The following is a 19,034-nucleotide window of genomic DNA, read 5'->3' as shown; positions in this document are numbered from 1 at the left end:
CCATTCTAGCAACATCCAACACGTCACCTTTAAGGGAAGGTTCAAGTAGTCTCTGCCTAAACAATAAGAGAATCATCTGCCTGCAGCTGGAGGCAAAGGTCTTTCTTCATGATTTCACAGAATCATGGAATCACAGAATGGCATTAGTGTTATTGGGAAACACCTTGAAAATCCCACTGCCATGCACAGGGACACCTTTCACTAGACCAGGTAGCTCAGAGCTCCATCCAACCTGTCCTTGAACACCCCCAGGGGTGGGGCAGCCATGACTTCCCTGGGCAACTTGTTCCAGTGCCTCACCACTCTCACAGTAAAGAATTCCTCCCTAATATCTAATCTAAACATACTCTTTCAGTTTTAAACCACTCCCCCTTTTCCTGTCACTACATGCTTCTGTAAATAGTCTCTCTCCCTATTTTTTGTAGGCTCCCTTCAGGTACTGGAAGGCTGCAATTAAGTCACTTCTTAAGCCTTCTCTTTTTTAGGCTGAACAATCCCAATTCTCTCAGCCTTTCCTCATAAGAGCTCCATCCCTCTAATCAACTTGGTGACCCTGCTCTGAACCTGCTCCAACAGGTCCCTCTCCTTCCTGTGCTTGAATGCTACATTTGGTACAAAAGTAGAGATTCAGTAAATTTGGAACTCTGAAAGAGGAATAAAATCATAAGTGCAGCATTTTCACAAAGAGATGGTATCTGTTACTTTGTGCTGCAGTTCATGTCCCAAGCTGGGCACTACTAAATTTTGATGCAACAAAATCCTCTGGGATCACAACACAGTTTGTCTGATGCATCTCTGAAATACTATCTCCTAAAATCTTTCTCCTTAAATACCTTTATAGTTTCAGTAGGCACTCCAGGCTCTGGAACTTTATCCAAGTAAGTAGTCAAGTCTTGATCCACATGTTCAAACACTAATGTTAACTTGGTCTCTCTGTCTGTTCGTGACACGGTGCACACATCAAACAATCTGAGAAGAGGAAAACAACAGAAGAGGTAAGTATACAGGAACCAGTACAGATGTACATTGCATCTCAAGCATGTCTATTTAAATTTCTTACAGTATACAGAATGGAAAAGAGCCTTCCAAAGGCAGAACCATCTTTGAGTTCTTCATTCATCACATAACAGCTAATACATCAAAATTACCATCTCAGTCTCTCATTTGTGAATTCTGAAATAGGATTAATTATTAAGAACTCATCAGCTGTTAAATGTAAAATAATTACATGAAAATAATTTTTTTTTTTGACAGCAACCTGAGTTACTACAGAAAATTATGTGACACTCATACACATTCTAGGCTCCAGTATTTATAATCACTATAAAAAAAAAAAAAGCTGGAAATATTTTCGAAAGATACATAACAGGGTTTGCATGCACCTTCAGTTTCTTTCCACAGAATTCCCATGTATATCATTACACAGCTTTATAATTAGATCTCCTTCAGCAGAAACGTAATTTTATCACTGATCCCTCTTGCAAATTCCTGGACACAAGGAATACCTCCAGAATCAGCATACTGTTTGAAAAAAAGCTTTGTGCACAAGATGTCACTACTTCTTTCATCATTTTTGGTCATTCTTTTACTGGAACTTCTTTATCATTTCACCTTGTTGCACAACACCAAACTAATCGACATAGCTCTTCATGATACCACATTCCTGTCTGATTACTCTACCTTCTATTGTTTTCTCTTTTTAAGTAGGATTTCTCTCATCCTCTCCATCTACCATGCCAGCCTTAACCACTGTTTTACCTTTTTCAAAAACATCTGCCCATCCTTCTGTGCTTCACACCTATATTCATACCAGTGATTTTCACTATCCTTCTTCAAGTCCCACTTCTACAAAATCCTAATAGAAAACCATCTAAACAGCAAGAAGGACATTTCTTCCCTGCTCATATACTTTACTAATGTGCTTATTCATTTATATTACAAGATCAGAGGTGAGGCAGAAAAATTAATCACTACTTTTACTAGGTGACAGTAGATTTAAAAAATGAATGAAGTTACTGAGAAAAAGGTCTAGACAGTTAAACTGAAGAATCTCTCACTGACAATAGACCAAACTAGTGTTGATACTATGGCTTAGTTTTTACAACATCGTATCAGTGATGCTGGTGTATTACTTTTATCTTTCATACTCTTCCTTAGAATGACTTTATTAAAATTAAGAAGTGCAGGACTTCTGGTAATGTTATCCAGTAATATTTCTGTTGTTTGTTCAAGGACTAAAGGCTTTATATGCAGGATTTGAAGACAACTGATCACACACAAAGCCTTGGGAGTCCCTTCTTTTCCCAGAGGACATCTGACAAACAGACAAGGGCAAGATGTATGTGAGATCTTGCACTGAGGTTTTACTTCTTACCTTAAATCTCAATGTATTGCACAAGAGAAGGAAACACTAGAATTGGCATAACCACTGGGGAAGAATGTAATGTGAGTTTAAGAGAGCAGTATTTTTCACTTGACTTTTAGCATAGTAAGGCTGTGCTCTCATTTGACAGCATTTCCTAAATAATCATTGGTCTGACACTGAAATAATGTTTATTAGTTACCATATTTTGAAAATGCATACATGCACATTCATTTTAGGTTAAGGAAGCTTTTCAGAGAGTAATGGATTAGGAATCAGAGTTCCAGAATATGATAATAAGACTGTCACTCTATCTCTACTTGAAGACTAATCTGTATGTAATCTGTAATCATAATCTGAATAAAAAAACATTAATTATTATGGTAACACAGTGACTGTAAGAGAAAATGTGTTTGCACATTTCTCGTAATGACAGATACCGTTCTCTAAGATTCTCTCAATGGGGTGTACGTCCTGTACATGGTAAATAAGTTTTGTGAAAAGTCACAAACCTTCCTGAAAAGTGAAATTTACTGGTATTTGGCTGGAGGTTAATAATCTGCAATATATTTATATAAATCAACGTGGAATGTAGCCGGACTGCCTATAATCCCAACACATGCAAATAGAGAGGAGCCAGACAGGTCTCAACATCTGAACATAAACACTGGAAAATACTTCCAACTGTATGATTCCTTTCTGTTGACCTACATTCACCTAAAATGTTCTAGAACACCCCTTTTGCCAGGTATTTAATACACTGGCAAAACCCCCATATTTTCAAGTATAGTAGAGTTATAATTAAAGAAAAAAAGGAAAAAAGATTTCACTGTATTAAACTTAGAAGCAACATGTAATTTCCAACTCACTGAGGAGGAAAATGTTGACTCTGTTAATTCTTCTGCATGTGGGTTATTTTGATTCTGGCATTTTCTGACACAGCAGAATAAGGAACTCAAGGAAGCACAATTCTGGTTTCCTTTTACTGAGTAATAATACTATCACCAAGTGTCATTATTATCTTTCCTTTCCATATACTCTTTCTGTGAAACTCTAAATGCTTTACTGTTAATCATAAAAACTTCAGATTCTGCACTGGGCTGGGTACAAATACATTATGTTTACTCACAGAAAATACAGCTGCTACCTTAATAAGATAGTAATTCAAATCACAGGTTACATTAATCCATGATATTACAAAAAAAACAACATATGGCATTGTTCCTGCTAATTGTTCTTGAAATAGATTGAGAAAGACACAGCCCCTTTATTTAGTAGTTTCCACAGGGATAAAACTACTTTTTATAAATTAATACTCTCTTACATTCACTGTGAGAATATCACCAATAAAATTGTCTTTGTTAATTAGGAACATCTCTGCTGCCTACATTGCACATCTCTGAAGCCATTTCCTCATGATTTTTTGTATGTGACGCATTACATTGCACGTGACTGCCTCTCTGGAATAGGCAACAGCAAAAGGCCTTTTATTTAAAGAGTTACTGTGTGGACACTGTCCTAAGTGAAGTAAATGTACCTCAATTAATACAGGATTTCCATACTGAATACTTTGTAAACACAAGCCCTGCCCTTCTATTGTACTTACAAAAGAAACGTTTGAATTATTTGATTAAAGTAAGATCCGCTATGGGAAATCCTGCAAGCAATTAACAAGATGTTTGGCTGGGAGTCATACACTGCCCAACATCCATCTGAGCTGGAACACTGCTGAAGAGATATTAACAGAGAACCTGGGTTTTAATGCACACATTTTTTCAAATTAATTGTACTAAAGCAGGAGCTTATCAGCTAAAAATCTCTGTCTCTTTTATTTTATGCGTTTAATGCCTATTGGATCTTCCTATAATCCAGCAGAATACCCACCTTCCTACAAAAATACTTTGGCAATTTTTGCATGCAGAAAACCAGATGATGCTCCTTGAAGTCTCCATAGCTTCTTACAACATAAAATCTGACAAATGCAACCCCAGCTCACTTTCATTTCATAATAAAAATACCTAATGCCTTTAAAGGAAAGACAGTTATTACTTTGAAAACTATTGCACCTACTGAGTGGTAGATTGTAACTGATCCCAGAAAGTCCCTAAATGTTACTAGATTTGCTTTTGAGATGATCTGAGAATTGCTATGAAGTTTCCCCCTTTCAAGTAGCATAAACATTTTTTCCAGAGCAAACTGAGATAACAGTGATGGAGATCAGCCCAAGACACCTGCAAGAAATACCGAAAGACAGATCTGACTGTAAGACGTGAAAAAAATGTAGGACATAATTTCTCTTGGCTACTGTCAAACAGATGAGTAGGTACATTTGGAAAATTAACTGGATCATAGTCAAAAGAAGACCAAGAATTAGATACTTGCTGCCAATGCGTCCAAGGGCTTACTGTTATTTTTCTGCAGTAGGACTAAGCCAACATGAACACATAGGTATTCCTGTACGGTCACTCACAGCATTGAACAAAACCAGTCCTCACCTCCTAAAGATTTCTAATAACATGGAATTACTTTAATTTTCTTCAGAACAGTGTCATCCTCAAAAGAGTTACTTCCTAGCTTATGCATAACAGAGGGAGAGAATTGGAGCCTTTGATTTATGCGTAGGAGAAATGCTTTAGAAGACTGTGGTTACGTAAACAGTGGCATAATAATATGCTACAGTTTTAAGATTTCACAAGTCTGAGCAAATACACAGATGAAAAGAGTTTGGTGGCCTCAACCTAACACTGAAAGGTATTTATCTGCATGACAGAAAACCAGCACAGAACTTGTGTGTTGACAGTGCTTATGTAAGCACCACAAGATGGGGATACCAAGACTATCATAGGCCATGACTAAGGTTTATTGACAAATAAGAGGAGGAGGACCTGAGCAAATTCTGCTTTTACTGCCTTTGGCTCAGGTTAATCCTGGAAGTTCATAAGCACAGAAAATTTCCACCTCTCATACCTAGAAGTCTTGAAGAATGACAGTCGGTCATCCTTTTAGTCCAAATTTTAGCAGCAGTCTCAGACTCCTGTGTTCTCAAGAAGTCACTCAGCAGCAAGCCCTTTGTACACCCCAACTTCATAAACTAGGTACTCCTGAAAAAAAACAGTTTTACCCCTACTTTTAACATTAGCTACCTTTTCCTTTCTTGATTTTGATGCAAAAAAGACTGCTGACAGAAACTAGTCTCTACTTGGAATCACAAATACCCAAAGTATTGGAACAAAGGGGTCATCTTTCAGATGAAGAAGACAATAGCTGGGCGACTGGAGTGGAACATGTGTATTAGGAGAACCAAGTCCCACGCAGCAAAACAGGAAATAGAGTTTCCCACTCTGAAACATATGACAGAGTACTTTACCTCTGTTCAGGACATATTGCTTTGTCTCATTTTAATCAGCAATCACCCACTTTTCCAGGCCTCTGAAAGCTGGTATTTCAGATGTAGAGTTTTCTTGCTCAAAGGAGTTTTAGGAAAACACCTTTTGATGGGAAAAAAGTGCACATGCAGAGGAAGAGGCCACTAAATTCAAAGTACTTAAATGGCATTTTTCCTGGTATAACATCTGTAGAACCACATAGTAATGCAAGACCGAAGTTCCATTTTCAGAGGCCCATGGGGTCTCCAAGAGCTTCACAATGTACTTGTAACTCCAGCTGCAGCGGCCCCAATGTATATCACTGCTTAAGGTATGGCTCCACAGTGGACTGCAACATAACAAAGACTCTGACTGCACCAACAGAACCACCTTGGCACTGGAAAGCCCCAGCACGAGGGCACAGCCCTGACTGCAGCACGGCCATCAAGCCCAGAGTCAGCTCCATCCTGCAACAAGTCAGATGCCCAGAGCCAAACTTGATTAATTAATCTGGGGTATGTCTATAGTGTTCACGGCAACTTTATGTCTTAAATCCTTTTTCTCTACTTTCTACTGGGTTCTTGGAGTTTGTGAACATTTCTCCTGCTTTGCTACCCTTCCAGGGAAGAGTAGTAGGATTACCTTTTGTCTCCAGGAGAAATCTCTTTCAGGCAAACAGCAGTAAAGGCAGAACTTAACATCTGGTAAAATCAATTAATTTATCTAGGACAAGCAGATGTTCTGTATATAGATGTTTTCAACTCTGAAGTCACTAGTTCATTATCTGCTGTGCACAGAGCAGAAAGAGCTACTGCGGAGAAGCAACTGTACAATGAAAGAAAGGCAGCAGAAAGTCCTGCTCTGGACACTCACTCCAGCAAAGCCCAGCCAACACTGTTGCTTACAGCCCACTCACTAGTGAGGTTTAAGGAAAGGAAGGGGGACATTAGGATGACAAGGCAATCGTTCATCTGCAAGCTGAGCTTTGTGCTGTAATTTTTTCCAGTCTCTCTCCCTTTCTGACTTGGAAAAATTATTTAAAATGCTTAGCTGTATAAAAGAGGTTTTTGTTCTTTAAGTGTGCATGAGGAAGAGAGACAGAGAAAGTGACAGAGGGAAATAGATGCTCGTGAAAGCGAAGTAAATAGCACTGGCTAAAGTCCGATAGAGTGGGCTGACTGGGCAAGCGTTCAACGCTCAGTCCCGACTGCAGCCCTGACCTGCAACACCCCTGCTCTCCTGCTCTGGGCCCCACTCAAGCAATGACGAGCTCTGGTGCCAAAGTGAATGGTTTTGTGATGCAGACAAATGTCTGCTCCAATGAAACCACCAAAACCAGTTTTCATTTTCAACAGAAACCAAGATTTGTGCTCAAAAGATGAAAAGGCTAAGGACGTTTTCTCAGTGTGCCACTCAAGCCACTAAAATATGCAGTTGTTAAAAGAGTTTTACTCCAAGGAAAAATAGGCCTGACAAGATGTTCTCTGCACCTTTCTTTGTTTACAGCAGCACGATGACTATTTCAGCCCTCACACCGACATTTCTCTTTCACCTTCTCTGCAGAGGGAGATTATCTTTAAGAGACAAGGACCAGAAAAGGATCTCGTAAGACTCTGTAATTCAAACTATATCCTGCCTTGCAGAACTCCTCTTCAGGACTTATCCTACAGTACACCAGTGTTTAAAATGCTTAATTCCTCACCAGTCCATGAACAATCTCACTGCAACTGATTTTATCCAAACTGGCCACACAGGGAGCCCTTGACAATACGGAGGGAAAATACCAGCTGGGTGGTGCCTGAACACATGCCTGAGTGCTGCCCTACCAAACACTCTGTCCCAGGGCAGGCCAGGGACACGCCAAGTCACCCCCGAATCAGAAAAATAACATGGCCTGTTATGAAGACAGTCGTTGACAGATTGTTTAGGATCAGCAATAGCTGTCTGACCTATTCATAGTGCTCTCATGTGATCCTTCGACAAGCAAATGTACGCTGCCTTTCCAAGTCATGTACACTGCTGCTATACAGTGCTGTGAGCTTCCAGCAAGCTTCCGTAAGCTTCCAGCTCAGAGTACAAATTAAAGATGCTCCCATTCACTGGCAATGTGTTTGCATCTGTTGTTTTTTAGATTTTCTTTATAACACCTTCCTCAGCTGTATTCCTTTTTAGATTCCCTAACTTGCTCAACATGTAAGTAAAACTTATGCCTGAATATTGATTTTGTTTAATTCAAATGAAAGGAGCTCAGATGGTATTCTGGACTTCCAGCTGTACATGGTGTAAGATGAAATACAACAAAATCCAGTCTTTACAGTAGCTCACAAACTGCTTGTTATAGACTCACACTTCAGTTTATATTTTGAATTCATTCTTGTGACAGACCTACAGGATCTAAATCTAAGAAGAGCATCACTTTTCTAGGTTTAAGTGAAAACAACTCATCTTCAAAATTCATACTTTACAACAGTATAAATTATCATTCATTCTTCAGTGGTTTAAGAATCTAATCTATGTACACATGAGATTTAATCATGATGCCAACATATCAAAGATAACAAAGGAAATAATAACGTTCACTCCACAAAAAAAAAATATTAATTGCAAAAAGTCAACTTCCAAGTACTGTTCCACACTCTGTACAATCTCATATAGGTTTATAAAAGCTTGCAATATCACAGCAGTTCCTGAGGTATTTAAGTCAGCTTTTTAAAAATTGTATATAATTCCAATGCAAATTTGAGTACAAACTCTTGCTTCTTATACATTTATAGGAGAACCTAAGAATAACAAAGCAGCTACTGTAGAAGGTGACAGAAGAGGTCCTCTCTTTTGATGCTTAACATCAACCCAGGGGCTGCTGTTCCTGAAAGACCTCCAGGTTACTCCATGGCCACAGTTATTCTGGATCATGGTGGGTGCACTGAAAACTCATGTGCTGCTTGAGCCCTAATTAACCACCCAGTGTAGGCTAAGCCCTCGGGAATACAAGCAACCTGAAAAGAAGCAGCCTGCCTAAGAGTAATTCTGAAGGGCCCAGCTGTCAGACACTGAAAAAGCAAGCTAAGGGGCCTTGCTAAGGGCTGCCAATACACCTGAGCAATCATGATGTTGCTACCACTTCCCAGGATGGACCAGCAGTGGCATCACTTGAACGGAGTCCAAAGCCTAATGTGATGGTGAAGAGCAGGGGAGACAGATCCATAGATGCAAAATAGTGTGTTGTGGTTCTGTTACTGGCATCAAGTATTGTTGTAATTATCTGTGAGACAGTGACACATTAAAGCTTTGTAAGAAAATACATTTCTATTTTTCATAGGTAGAATTGGGACCAAACAGTTTGTCTATCTCAAAGAAGATCAAGACATGACTTTTAGAAGGGGAAAACTTCCACAGTTTAACAATACCATGAATTCTATTGCTAAAGCAAAAGAGCACAAAACAGAAGAAAAAAAAAAGCCTTGAGAAAAACAAAAGGCTAAATTGGCTAAAGTTGGCAATACTATATATGCACAACGTAAATAAACAGCATATATGATAGTAAAAAGAGATGTTAATAAGAAAGCAAAATTAATTCTTTTAAATTATTTAGATTGTGTTGCTCTTATATATTCTGGGAATCCTATTACTGAGGGATTCTATAGACCTTTTAATGTAGCACGCTATATATCCACGTATTAAACAGAAAGCAATTAGCAGACGAAGGAGTAAAACACAGTAAAACAGTACATGGTTCACTCTCATGCCCATTTGCTTATATTTGGGTTTATTATTATGTACCATTTCTTAAATAAAAAGTTATTGTCTCTCTAAATGACATTATAAAAAGGAGATCCTTGGTAAGAGAATGAAACCAACATCACTGGGAAATATGGTGCAAACTTCTACTAATCTGTTTATTGCTATGATAGCATGGTCAGTTGACTTGGCAACACAAGCTTTGAGTAGTATTGAATTACATTTTTTTAGACCTGTCAGTAGAAGAATGCATTTTTGAAGCCAGAGTACCAGTGTGCAGAGTAAACCTGTCATAGACCTTGACCTTGCATGATCCACCAGCCCTGAGCTACTAAAGAACTTATGCTGCACTTAACCTGCAGCATGCAAAACACCTGGGTGATCTTTAAGTATACACATCACCTAAAGCTTCATCTGCCTTATCTGCTGGCTATCTTCCCTTTTCTTATACTCAGCCAGTCATCACCTGGACTGCAAATGCAATGCAAACCCCTGTCTGCCATTTCAACCCCTATCTGATTTTTAGCCATGCAGTGAGAACTCTACAACTTGGGGCCCAATGTGCATGGTCCCCTTTTGCACTTCAGCATCCTTATTTGTACCACAATCTCTGCTTCCTAACTTTTTAGTTACCCTTAAGTACTCAATTCGTGAATATGGCCATTCATCTCTGAGACCATCATCATGATGTATTCTAAGGCATTAATCACAGTATTTGTTTGTCCTTAAATTTTGAAATTAATAAACTGTGAATTGTTGTTTTCCCAGTCTTAACCTGGGGGACTAGAAAACAGCAATACACGTGAATAGTTATTGTTATCTTAATAATGGAAACAGCCAATTTGACACCAGATATTGAAACTGCATGAAAACAACTTTTAAAAAATGTCTACAATTATTGAAAGAACCTGTTTATGGATTCACTAGAACTGCTCAAAATTTCCTGAGAATGGATCAGACATATCTGCCCACTTTCAAGACAAGTGGTTAGGTGGCGAATGCAGTTGGCACATTCAGGATTAAGTCAAGTAAAAATCCAAAAGGTGTCTTACACTTTGTGTGCTGCTTTCCACAAATTTGTTCTGCATGAGGTTGGATCACATAAAAACAGAAATGCAGTTCACAGCCCTTTTTGTATACACATGGTAAGGAGAGTGACTACAGTGCCATGATGCCAGCAGCACCATGAACTTCAGACAAAGAGAATTACTCATGCACTTCAGCAAAACCTGGAAGGGAGCATAGTGAACTCAAGCAACCTTGCAGTGGCACTGTACTGTGTCCTGTCACCACTACTTCACAGGCTACTAATAACATCCCATCTGCCCAAAAGTAAACAGGACTCAGCTGATTTCCAAAAATCAAAATACAAAGGCAACTGCCCACATGGGTAAGAAAAAGAAACAGGATCTGACCAGGTTTTGTGAGGAAGCCAGATCTCCGCACATAAACCCTCTTCTTTTTAAGTTGCAGATGTAACAGAAAAACCGAGTGGCAGATTAACAGATAACCTTATGAGAAAAAGTGAAGTGTGAAAGGATATTTATTCTAAAACTAAAGTATCAAAACTATGGGACTGCAAAGTACTACGATTCAGCAGAAGGCAGATTTAAGGCTTGTAAGAAAACTATCAACTCCATTGAACCTAGCAGTCTTTGGCTAGCCATCATCAGACAGGTCAAACACCATCCACCTACACCACAGCCCTGCACAGCCTGTGAAGGATCAGGTTCTCCTCTCAGCTTCCACGGAAGAGATACAACTCCTGCGATGGAGCTACTCAGTGACTGGGGCTTAGTTTGAATGGGTCATGTAGGTCTTCATTTATCCAGGAGAAAGAAGTAAGTTGACCAAATCAGTCTGGGGAGGGTACTGTCTCTCCTTGCTTGCTATGGAAGATGCCTAAATGACTAATTTAGAATAGATGCTTCAATTTAACTGAATTTAAAATATATTATTATTTCCCAGAAAGAATGTAACTGATCATTTTTCCTTGGTGGGAATGCAGATTCTGTTCAGTTCATTTCTGAAGTTATTTTTAAAAAATTCTTCCATGTAGAAGTTAAAACAAAATGGACGACAAGTCAAAAACAAAAAAAAGAAGACACTAAAACCACCTCTGCCCTATCCACTCAACCCTCAAAGACCAGCATCAATCCTAAACAGCACAACATACAAGAGCCTTTACCTAGGCCTCATGAAGTTGGTACATTTATTTAACTGGCTTTGGCACAGGTCCAGAATTTCCTTTAATGTGAAAGGGAGTTTCACCTGTGACAAACTTGCAGGATTGAGTTTAATATTCATGTTCTGAAGAACAGAAACAAATGGGACTAATAATTCTTCAATAGAAATTTACAAGATTCTTCTGGCTTAATAAATTTAGCTGGGGGCAATTGCTCTTAAACACTCAATACATAAAAAGGGATCCTTTTTTCCATTACCATGCAAATTCCTTACACATTTCATCAGAACTACATCTTGCAAGTGTTTTAAGAGCTGGACACCATTGTGGTCTTTTTCCCATTCATGGCCATTCAAACGTAGCCATGCAAGCTCCTTGTCTGTCTTGCAATTTCTTCTAAAAAGCTCTCTTTTTTTTTTTTTCCAATTAATTCATAGCACATGTAAAGTAAACCAAAAATATCTATTTTTGTAAGATTCTCAGGTGCTGTAATCCTCCAGTTCTTAAGGTAGATGTCTGATACATGTTTCCTCCCTTTCTAGCCCATTTACATGGCACAGTGAGCCAACCATTTAAGGACTGACGCACATGGAGTGAAGTACTCTACAGACTACACAGCTCTTTAAGTATTTCCTTTAAACTCTTGCACACATATGTAAAAGAAAACAAATTAAAGATTATTTGAAGAGTTTGGCAATGAAAATGAGGTGTTAGTAGCATTTGAGCTGGCAATAAATTTTATTTGACTGTTTTATTACTACAGGGCAAAGGCAACTATTTCTTTTGGGGTGTCTTTCAGCAGCATGAGATGAAGGTTTACATTTTAATGTATGGGTAGTTTGGAAAGAAATTCAGCATTTTGTAAATTACAGTTTACATCAGATGTAAACACATGGCAAAACCGCTTTTTGATTGTTTTGCATACATCACCTTTCACAATTCTGAAAGAAATGAGCAAACTGTAATAAATCTGGCAAAACAAGGTCTGGTTCCTGGAGTGCTAAAACATTTTTACAGGAAGGCAAATGCAAACAAGGCCCATGTACCCAGGTGGTGCCCCCAAAGCAGGGTGTGCTCCGTGATGCCCAGGCGGACGGCGTGGGTCTGGGCTGAGCCCAGGGAGCCTGAGCACAGCGGAGCCCTGGCTGAGGCTCCGGGGGCTAGCAGGGCTTCATGGCCGCTAGCCAGCTCCCAGCATCAGTGGAGCTGGGAGGCATCTGCCCGGGAGTGAGGCAAGGCTGGCTCCCATCTGCTTGCAAATGCTGCAAGGACTTACAAAGCAGTGGACATGGATTACTTAAGATCATAGAGAAGCCAGTGAGAGCCTTAACTTGCCAGGGATTATTGCTTTATGTCTGTCCTGCTCTTACACTATACCCTACACCAGGAACCACCTTTCTCACTTCAGAGTATAAATATTGGCTGAGACAGAAATTGTTCTAACCCTTTTTAAGCCATAAGTGAATTGTTTTATTAATATAATTATTGTAATTTCAAGAATGAGTCAAGGGACAATGAGGGCTGAAGGAATTGCTCCTCATTATTTTCTATATTCCATCCCTAAACTCCACAATTTACCTCTCTTGGGAGAAACAGCACAAAAACACCACAGCTGATGGTCATAAGCCTTTGTAGAGTTAACTGAACAGGCAATGGTGCACACCATACAAGCCCCACAGAACCACCGCAGTATAGGAAAGCCTTTCCTGTGGTCAGCCTGCCTATTCCAGTGACACACTACTTTTTTTTCCTTATCTTCACTTTTTTCCCATCTAACAGAAACACTTACTCCTCCTGTTCTACTTTAGTGCTTCTCTTTATCATCAACTTTAAAAAGCAGTAAAGGAAAAAACAAATTGTCACAAATATGAATAGAATGTAATCATACTAGACAAAATCAGAAAAAAAGAATTTTTTATGTGAATCTTCAGGGTCACTGCACCACAGGTATTTAATTATGGTGTCACTGAACTACCAATTTTATCAACTGCTATATCATATAACTTCTGAACTTTTGTGTGAGTGAACAGTTACCAGTGATACTAGCCTGCAAAGATTTTTTTTTCCACTGACATGTCCAACACATGATGGAATAGAAAGAGGCAGGAAATAAAATAAGATTCTAAACTCAAGGACTAATTAAATTGAATAGATACAGGGAACACATTAAGGGAATGTATGACCACAGACAGTAAAGATGTGGCTCCATTAATTTCCTGGAGAAAAAAAAATCATAAAATTGTCAAGATAAGTTAATTGATTAAGGAACAAATGTCCCCAGTTACAAAATAATCTATGTATTTAGGGTAATCAGTACATTTGGGAATCACTTGTTATCCAAAGTCTCAGAGATTCTCAATGACTTCTCAGTAATTTTCAATTAATATCCTAAAGCCTAAATCACAATATAAGATTGGAAGAAAATCCGAGACTAGTTGCCTGCATTAATAAGCACTCACACAAGAGACATTTACATCAAGAATGTGTAGATACTGCAGGCCACAAGATGCTTCCCATTCTTCCAACAGCAAATGCAGAGCTAGGAAAGATCCAGCCCTGGAGCTTTTCCTTATGGCGCACTTCAGTTTGAGAGCCTTTCCATCACCCCAGGTCCCTGAACCAGTAGGATATTCGTGAAATAAAACTCCTAAGTTATTCCAGGAAGCTGACCTCTACCATTTTACACAGGATATTAAATAGACCCCAGCTGTCTCCACTTAGAAGTGACTTAGTTCACATTTTATAAAGGTCCATTCAGCTGCTTTCTGAGTTATCACAGAATTGAAGTGACTTTCCGTGAAGAAAAACAATCTGGTGATTTCCCTTACCTACTTTTCATGCAAGCATCTTAGTTTTCAAACATCACAACTGGCATCTAGATGTTCTAATTTAAGAATCTACATCTCGATTATGAAAATGTTTCAGACAAAATGTCTGAAAATGTTTCAGACAAATAGCTGTCTCAAGTCCATTGGAAGAAACATACAAACTAAAGCTTTTTTTTTTGCTAAATCCAGCTAGACACAGTAGTCTTTATTTCTGTGGATGCCTCTGCATGCAAGTACTTATGGTGTATGACTATGGATCTGAACACAGTACAGTTCACACAATTTCACCATGGAAGGCAGAGAAATGACATGGATTTAGATCTTTCAAAGCAAAAGAGCATTTCTTCAGGCTTGTGAAAATAACAGCAATCAATATATTAGAAAAGCCATGATAATCCATGTCCATTCAGAAAATTTTAGTTTTATTTCAAGAACTCAACAGACTTTTCAAAGAAGCCTCCATTTAAAAGCTGACAAATGTTACTTCAATATTTTTGTATAAAGGATGTGCTCTGGGATGACTGAGTTCTCAAACTGAGTGACTAATCCTGATAAGGGATGGCAATTTCATGCTTGAAAGAAGAAAGATTAAAGTGATCGTAAATTCTGCAAGATCTGAAAAATTGGGAAAAAATATTAAAGGAGATACATAATCACATACCCTAAATATTCTCTAAAGCCCCTAAAAACATATTTGCACTGTGAACAAGAGGAGAAAAAAGCCATCTATTAAAAAAAACTAATTGTACTGCTTTTAAACATTGACATTCCCTGTTCAATTGCCTGCTGCCCAGGTGAGGTTAAGCCAATAGATGCCAAAAGATGCCTGGGCTCTTTGCCACTGACATTAAGATTTATAATTTATATTTACTCTTTCCAGAACACATTAAATAAAATGTATTATTTTATTATACTTAAGAGTGAGATGGCATTTCAGTTCCATGTTCCAATTTTCAACATCATGCAACTTTTTAAAAACCATTAGCTTTTGGGATGGTTTTTTCCCTGACTTGCCCTTATCCCCTTTCCATTTTTTCTAAACTTTAAAAAAGAAAACTGTTCACACATTTTTAAAGTGCAGGCAATAAATGTCTAACAATCCTAATCCATGTTACAAAATAATAATTCTCAAGTTGAATGGAGTAAAATCTTGACATTTTCAAAGTTTTCCTTTTCCACATGTGTAATATGCATATCCAAACAGCTTAATAGAGTAGTTATTTACTTTACTACTACTATATTGTTTTAGTAGATCCATAATAAACAAAATTGCTTTCAAGCCTGTTATGCCAAATTATAAAACAGACACTTCACATATAAAATCATGGATAAGAATCTTTTAGCAGTATTGATTGACTGATTTTAATTTAGAAAGCTATTACTGAGCAGTGTGGGATGACATGTTTTGAGTTATGGAAAAACAGAAATTTCCCCAAAATTATTCCAAGGGATAAAGGTATGGCACCGCTGCTTTACAAAAACTCAGGTCTTGGATAATTCAGACTGGAATGTAAGTTAGACACCAGAGTTATCCAACAATTTGCAATTGTACAATTGTGTAATTTGCCCAAAATTAAATTGAGGCAATGAAACTATGTGCAGCATCAAAATTTTTTTCATAATGACATAATAAACCCACTTAGTGGCAAATCCTGTATGAGATCAGTATGGCAGAAGGAAGAGTAATGACAAAAAGAGAAACCACAACTGAGAAAGCTTTGAAAGGTGCCTTAAACTACTTGTAGACCACATGAGCGGCCATCTCCAACAAACATCATCAGTTACCTTTTCTCTTGTAAAGCATTAACGATTTTTGACCAAAATGGCTGCACCCAATTTTAAGCTGGAGCTTAAAACTGGGTGCAGGGTTGGCAGGTAATGCCCATTCATCCCAGCTACTATCAGCTTCCTTTAGCACTTTAATGCCAAACACAAACTAGAAGCAGACTGTCTGAAGCCAGTAAATTTCACAGAGACCCACATTCTGCTACTACAGAAAGTGCATATATTTTGCCAGGCGATAAAAACAGGTGCCTTGTACAAGTTCTTACCAACACTCTGCATATGATAGACTTTGGTTAAAAAAAAATTTCCCCAATAATACTCATTTTGTCTTCCATCTAGTCTTGTAGTCCAAGTACCCTCTGATTTCTATACTACACCCAAAATAATTTCCCATTTGATTTTGTGACATCTGTTATTTACTGCACAAACTCTCTACTAGCACTCCCACTTTTCACCTTCAAACTTTACTGACTGGCATTATGATTCTCAATGAGATCGAGAAAGCTACAGTTGGGTGGCCACCCTACATTAAGAATCATAAACTGGTTTGGGATGGAAGGGACCTTAAAGATCATCTACTTCCAAAACCCCTACCAATGCACCCTTCACTATTCCAGGTTGCTCAGCTCCATTCAGTCTGCCCTTGAACACATCCATGGATAGGGCACCCACCACTTTTCTGATGAGTCACCTACCGTCACAGTGAAGAAATTCCTAACATCTAATCTTTCCTAATACCTAATTCCTAATATCTAATCTAAACCCACTCTCTTTCAGTTTGAAGCCACTTCCTCTTGTTCTGTCACTAAAAGCCCTTATGAAAAGTCCCCCTCTGTCATTTTTGTAAGCTCCCTTCAGGTACTGGAAGGACCCAAGCAGATCATCCCAAAGCCTTCTTTTTTCTAGGCTGAACAAACACAAATCTCTCTCTTCTCTCGCAAGGGAGGTGCTCCATCCTTCTAACCATCTCAGTGGCCCTGCTCTGGACTTGCTCCAACACGTCTATGTCCTTCTTGAGCTGGGGACCCCAAAGATGGATGCCGTGCTCCAGGTGGGGTCTCTCTCACCAAAACACAGCAGAGGGGCAGAATCCCCTCCCTCACCCTGATGGCCGCACTGCTTTGGATGCAGCCCAGGACACTTTTGACCTTCTGGGCTATGAGTGCACATGGATGGGTCATGTCCAGCCTTTCATCTACCAGCACCCTCAGGTCCTTCTCCAAAGACGTGCCCTCAATCCCTTCATCCTCCAGCCTCTGTTGATACTGGCGGTTGCCCCGACCCAGGTGCAGCACCAGTATTTGGTATTGTTAAACCTCATGAGACTCCCGTGGCCCCACTTAAGCCTGTACACCTGGGCTCCCTCTAGAGTCAAAATTAGCATTTCCAGAGAGCAATTCATTGTACTCCAGTGTGGGCACCAAGGGTGAGTTGGATGAATTCTTCTCCTAAAGCACATGCTCACTCTGCACGTCCGATGGGGAGACCCTAAATGACTAAGATGGAATATACTTTTAATATTCAGATGAATAAAGCGTCTAATCACACTTATCTCACATCGCTATCTTGTTATGCACGGCTGTGTGTACCTTTTGTGAGTCCAGCATGATACACTGGAGCACAGCCATAAAAAGGGTGAAGAAAGTCTTTTGTCTCCCTTGAACATCACCCATTCCTCTGGAGAGTTTAAGAATCCAATACCCTTAAACAGTCCTGCTGTATCTAGCACCCTGGAGGAGGATACAGATCAAAACAGCAGCCAGGATTTTGGTGACTGGAGAAAGCATGGATGTCAGGGAATGGTGTATGACCCAAGTGCTGCTATAACTCTATTTAAGTACCCACCATTACAAATCTAAGACTTTTCATATCATTCCTCTTGACTGCTGAATTTTTGAATTACTTCTTGTTTCTAAATCTCTCTATTCTAAAGCCTATTGTTACTATGTCAAGTTTGGGAACCATCCCTTTTCCAAAAAATGTCAGACTTAATTAATGTGGGCACTATGACTGCGTGTCTTGACTATTAGAATTTCTTAAATCAGCTATTGAAAGTTACTTCAGGCTATGCAGAGAGCGATCTCTCTTTTTTTCTACTCCAGGAAGAGCTACTTCACTGATTGTATCTCTAAGTTTTGTCTTTAAATCTTGTCTACTTGTCTTTAAACTTTGTCTACTATGAACAGCGGTTAAATTGTGCTTTATGAGTATTTTCATGAACTTAGTTTATTTACAGCTTCTTCTAGAATCACAGGTTCAATATCGTTTTGTTGATGTACAGGACAGCAAAAGATTATTTGCTTTTCACAACTTAAGCTCTGCTTCTGCAGAATAGTCTTGTTCACTCTCAACTTTGGGTTACTGGAAACCAAGCACTCTTTGAACTATATTTTCTTACAGACATCACAGTATCCTTTTGATTTGGGATATTCCAATATACTTTAAATGTCTTCCAAGAAAACTCCCTCATCACTGTCATTCACCTGTCTGCCATTTATCTATATCCACAAATACCATTCATTTTAGTCAAATGGATTACCTATCTCTTCTGTGCAAATCTTAACTGTTCTTGCTCTTGTACTGCCATGATCCTCAGTTCTAGTCTCACTGATGTACAAATACTTGCTTCTGAAATAACTGACATCTCTAAGCGATGTTTTAATCTGAGCAAATAAAATTTAAAAGAAACAAAACCTTCTTGAGTTCTTAAGACTAGAGACAATATGAATAATAAGCAACAGAGAATTGAGAAATGCCAGGTAACCCTTTTT

At 38.8% G+C, this 19,034-nt stretch overlaps 1 protein-coding gene across 3 annotated transcripts in view; it reads right to left on the bottom strand.

The window, feature by feature from the left end:
- CDK6 (cyclin dependent kinase 6) overlaps positions 1–19,034 on the bottom strand; it is a 130,915-nt gene that overhangs the window by 98,346 nt on the left and 13,535 nt on the right. For all 3 annotated transcript variants that reach the window (XM_084215032.1, XM_084215033.1, XM_084215031.1), the window contains exon 3: positions 834–969. In XM_084215032.1, the coding sequence (XP_084071158.1) occupies positions 834–969 (136 nt within the window). The remainder of the gene's footprint in view (positions 1–833; positions 970–19,034) is intronic.

This window comes from Fringilla coelebs (genome assembly GCF_963513975.1).
Source record: "Fringilla coelebs genome assembly, chromosome: 1".
Taxonomy (NCBI): Eukaryota; Metazoa; Chordata; class Aves; order Passeriformes; family Fringillidae; genus Fringilla; species Fringilla coelebs.
This window is presented reverse-complemented; position numbering and strand designations above follow the sequence as displayed.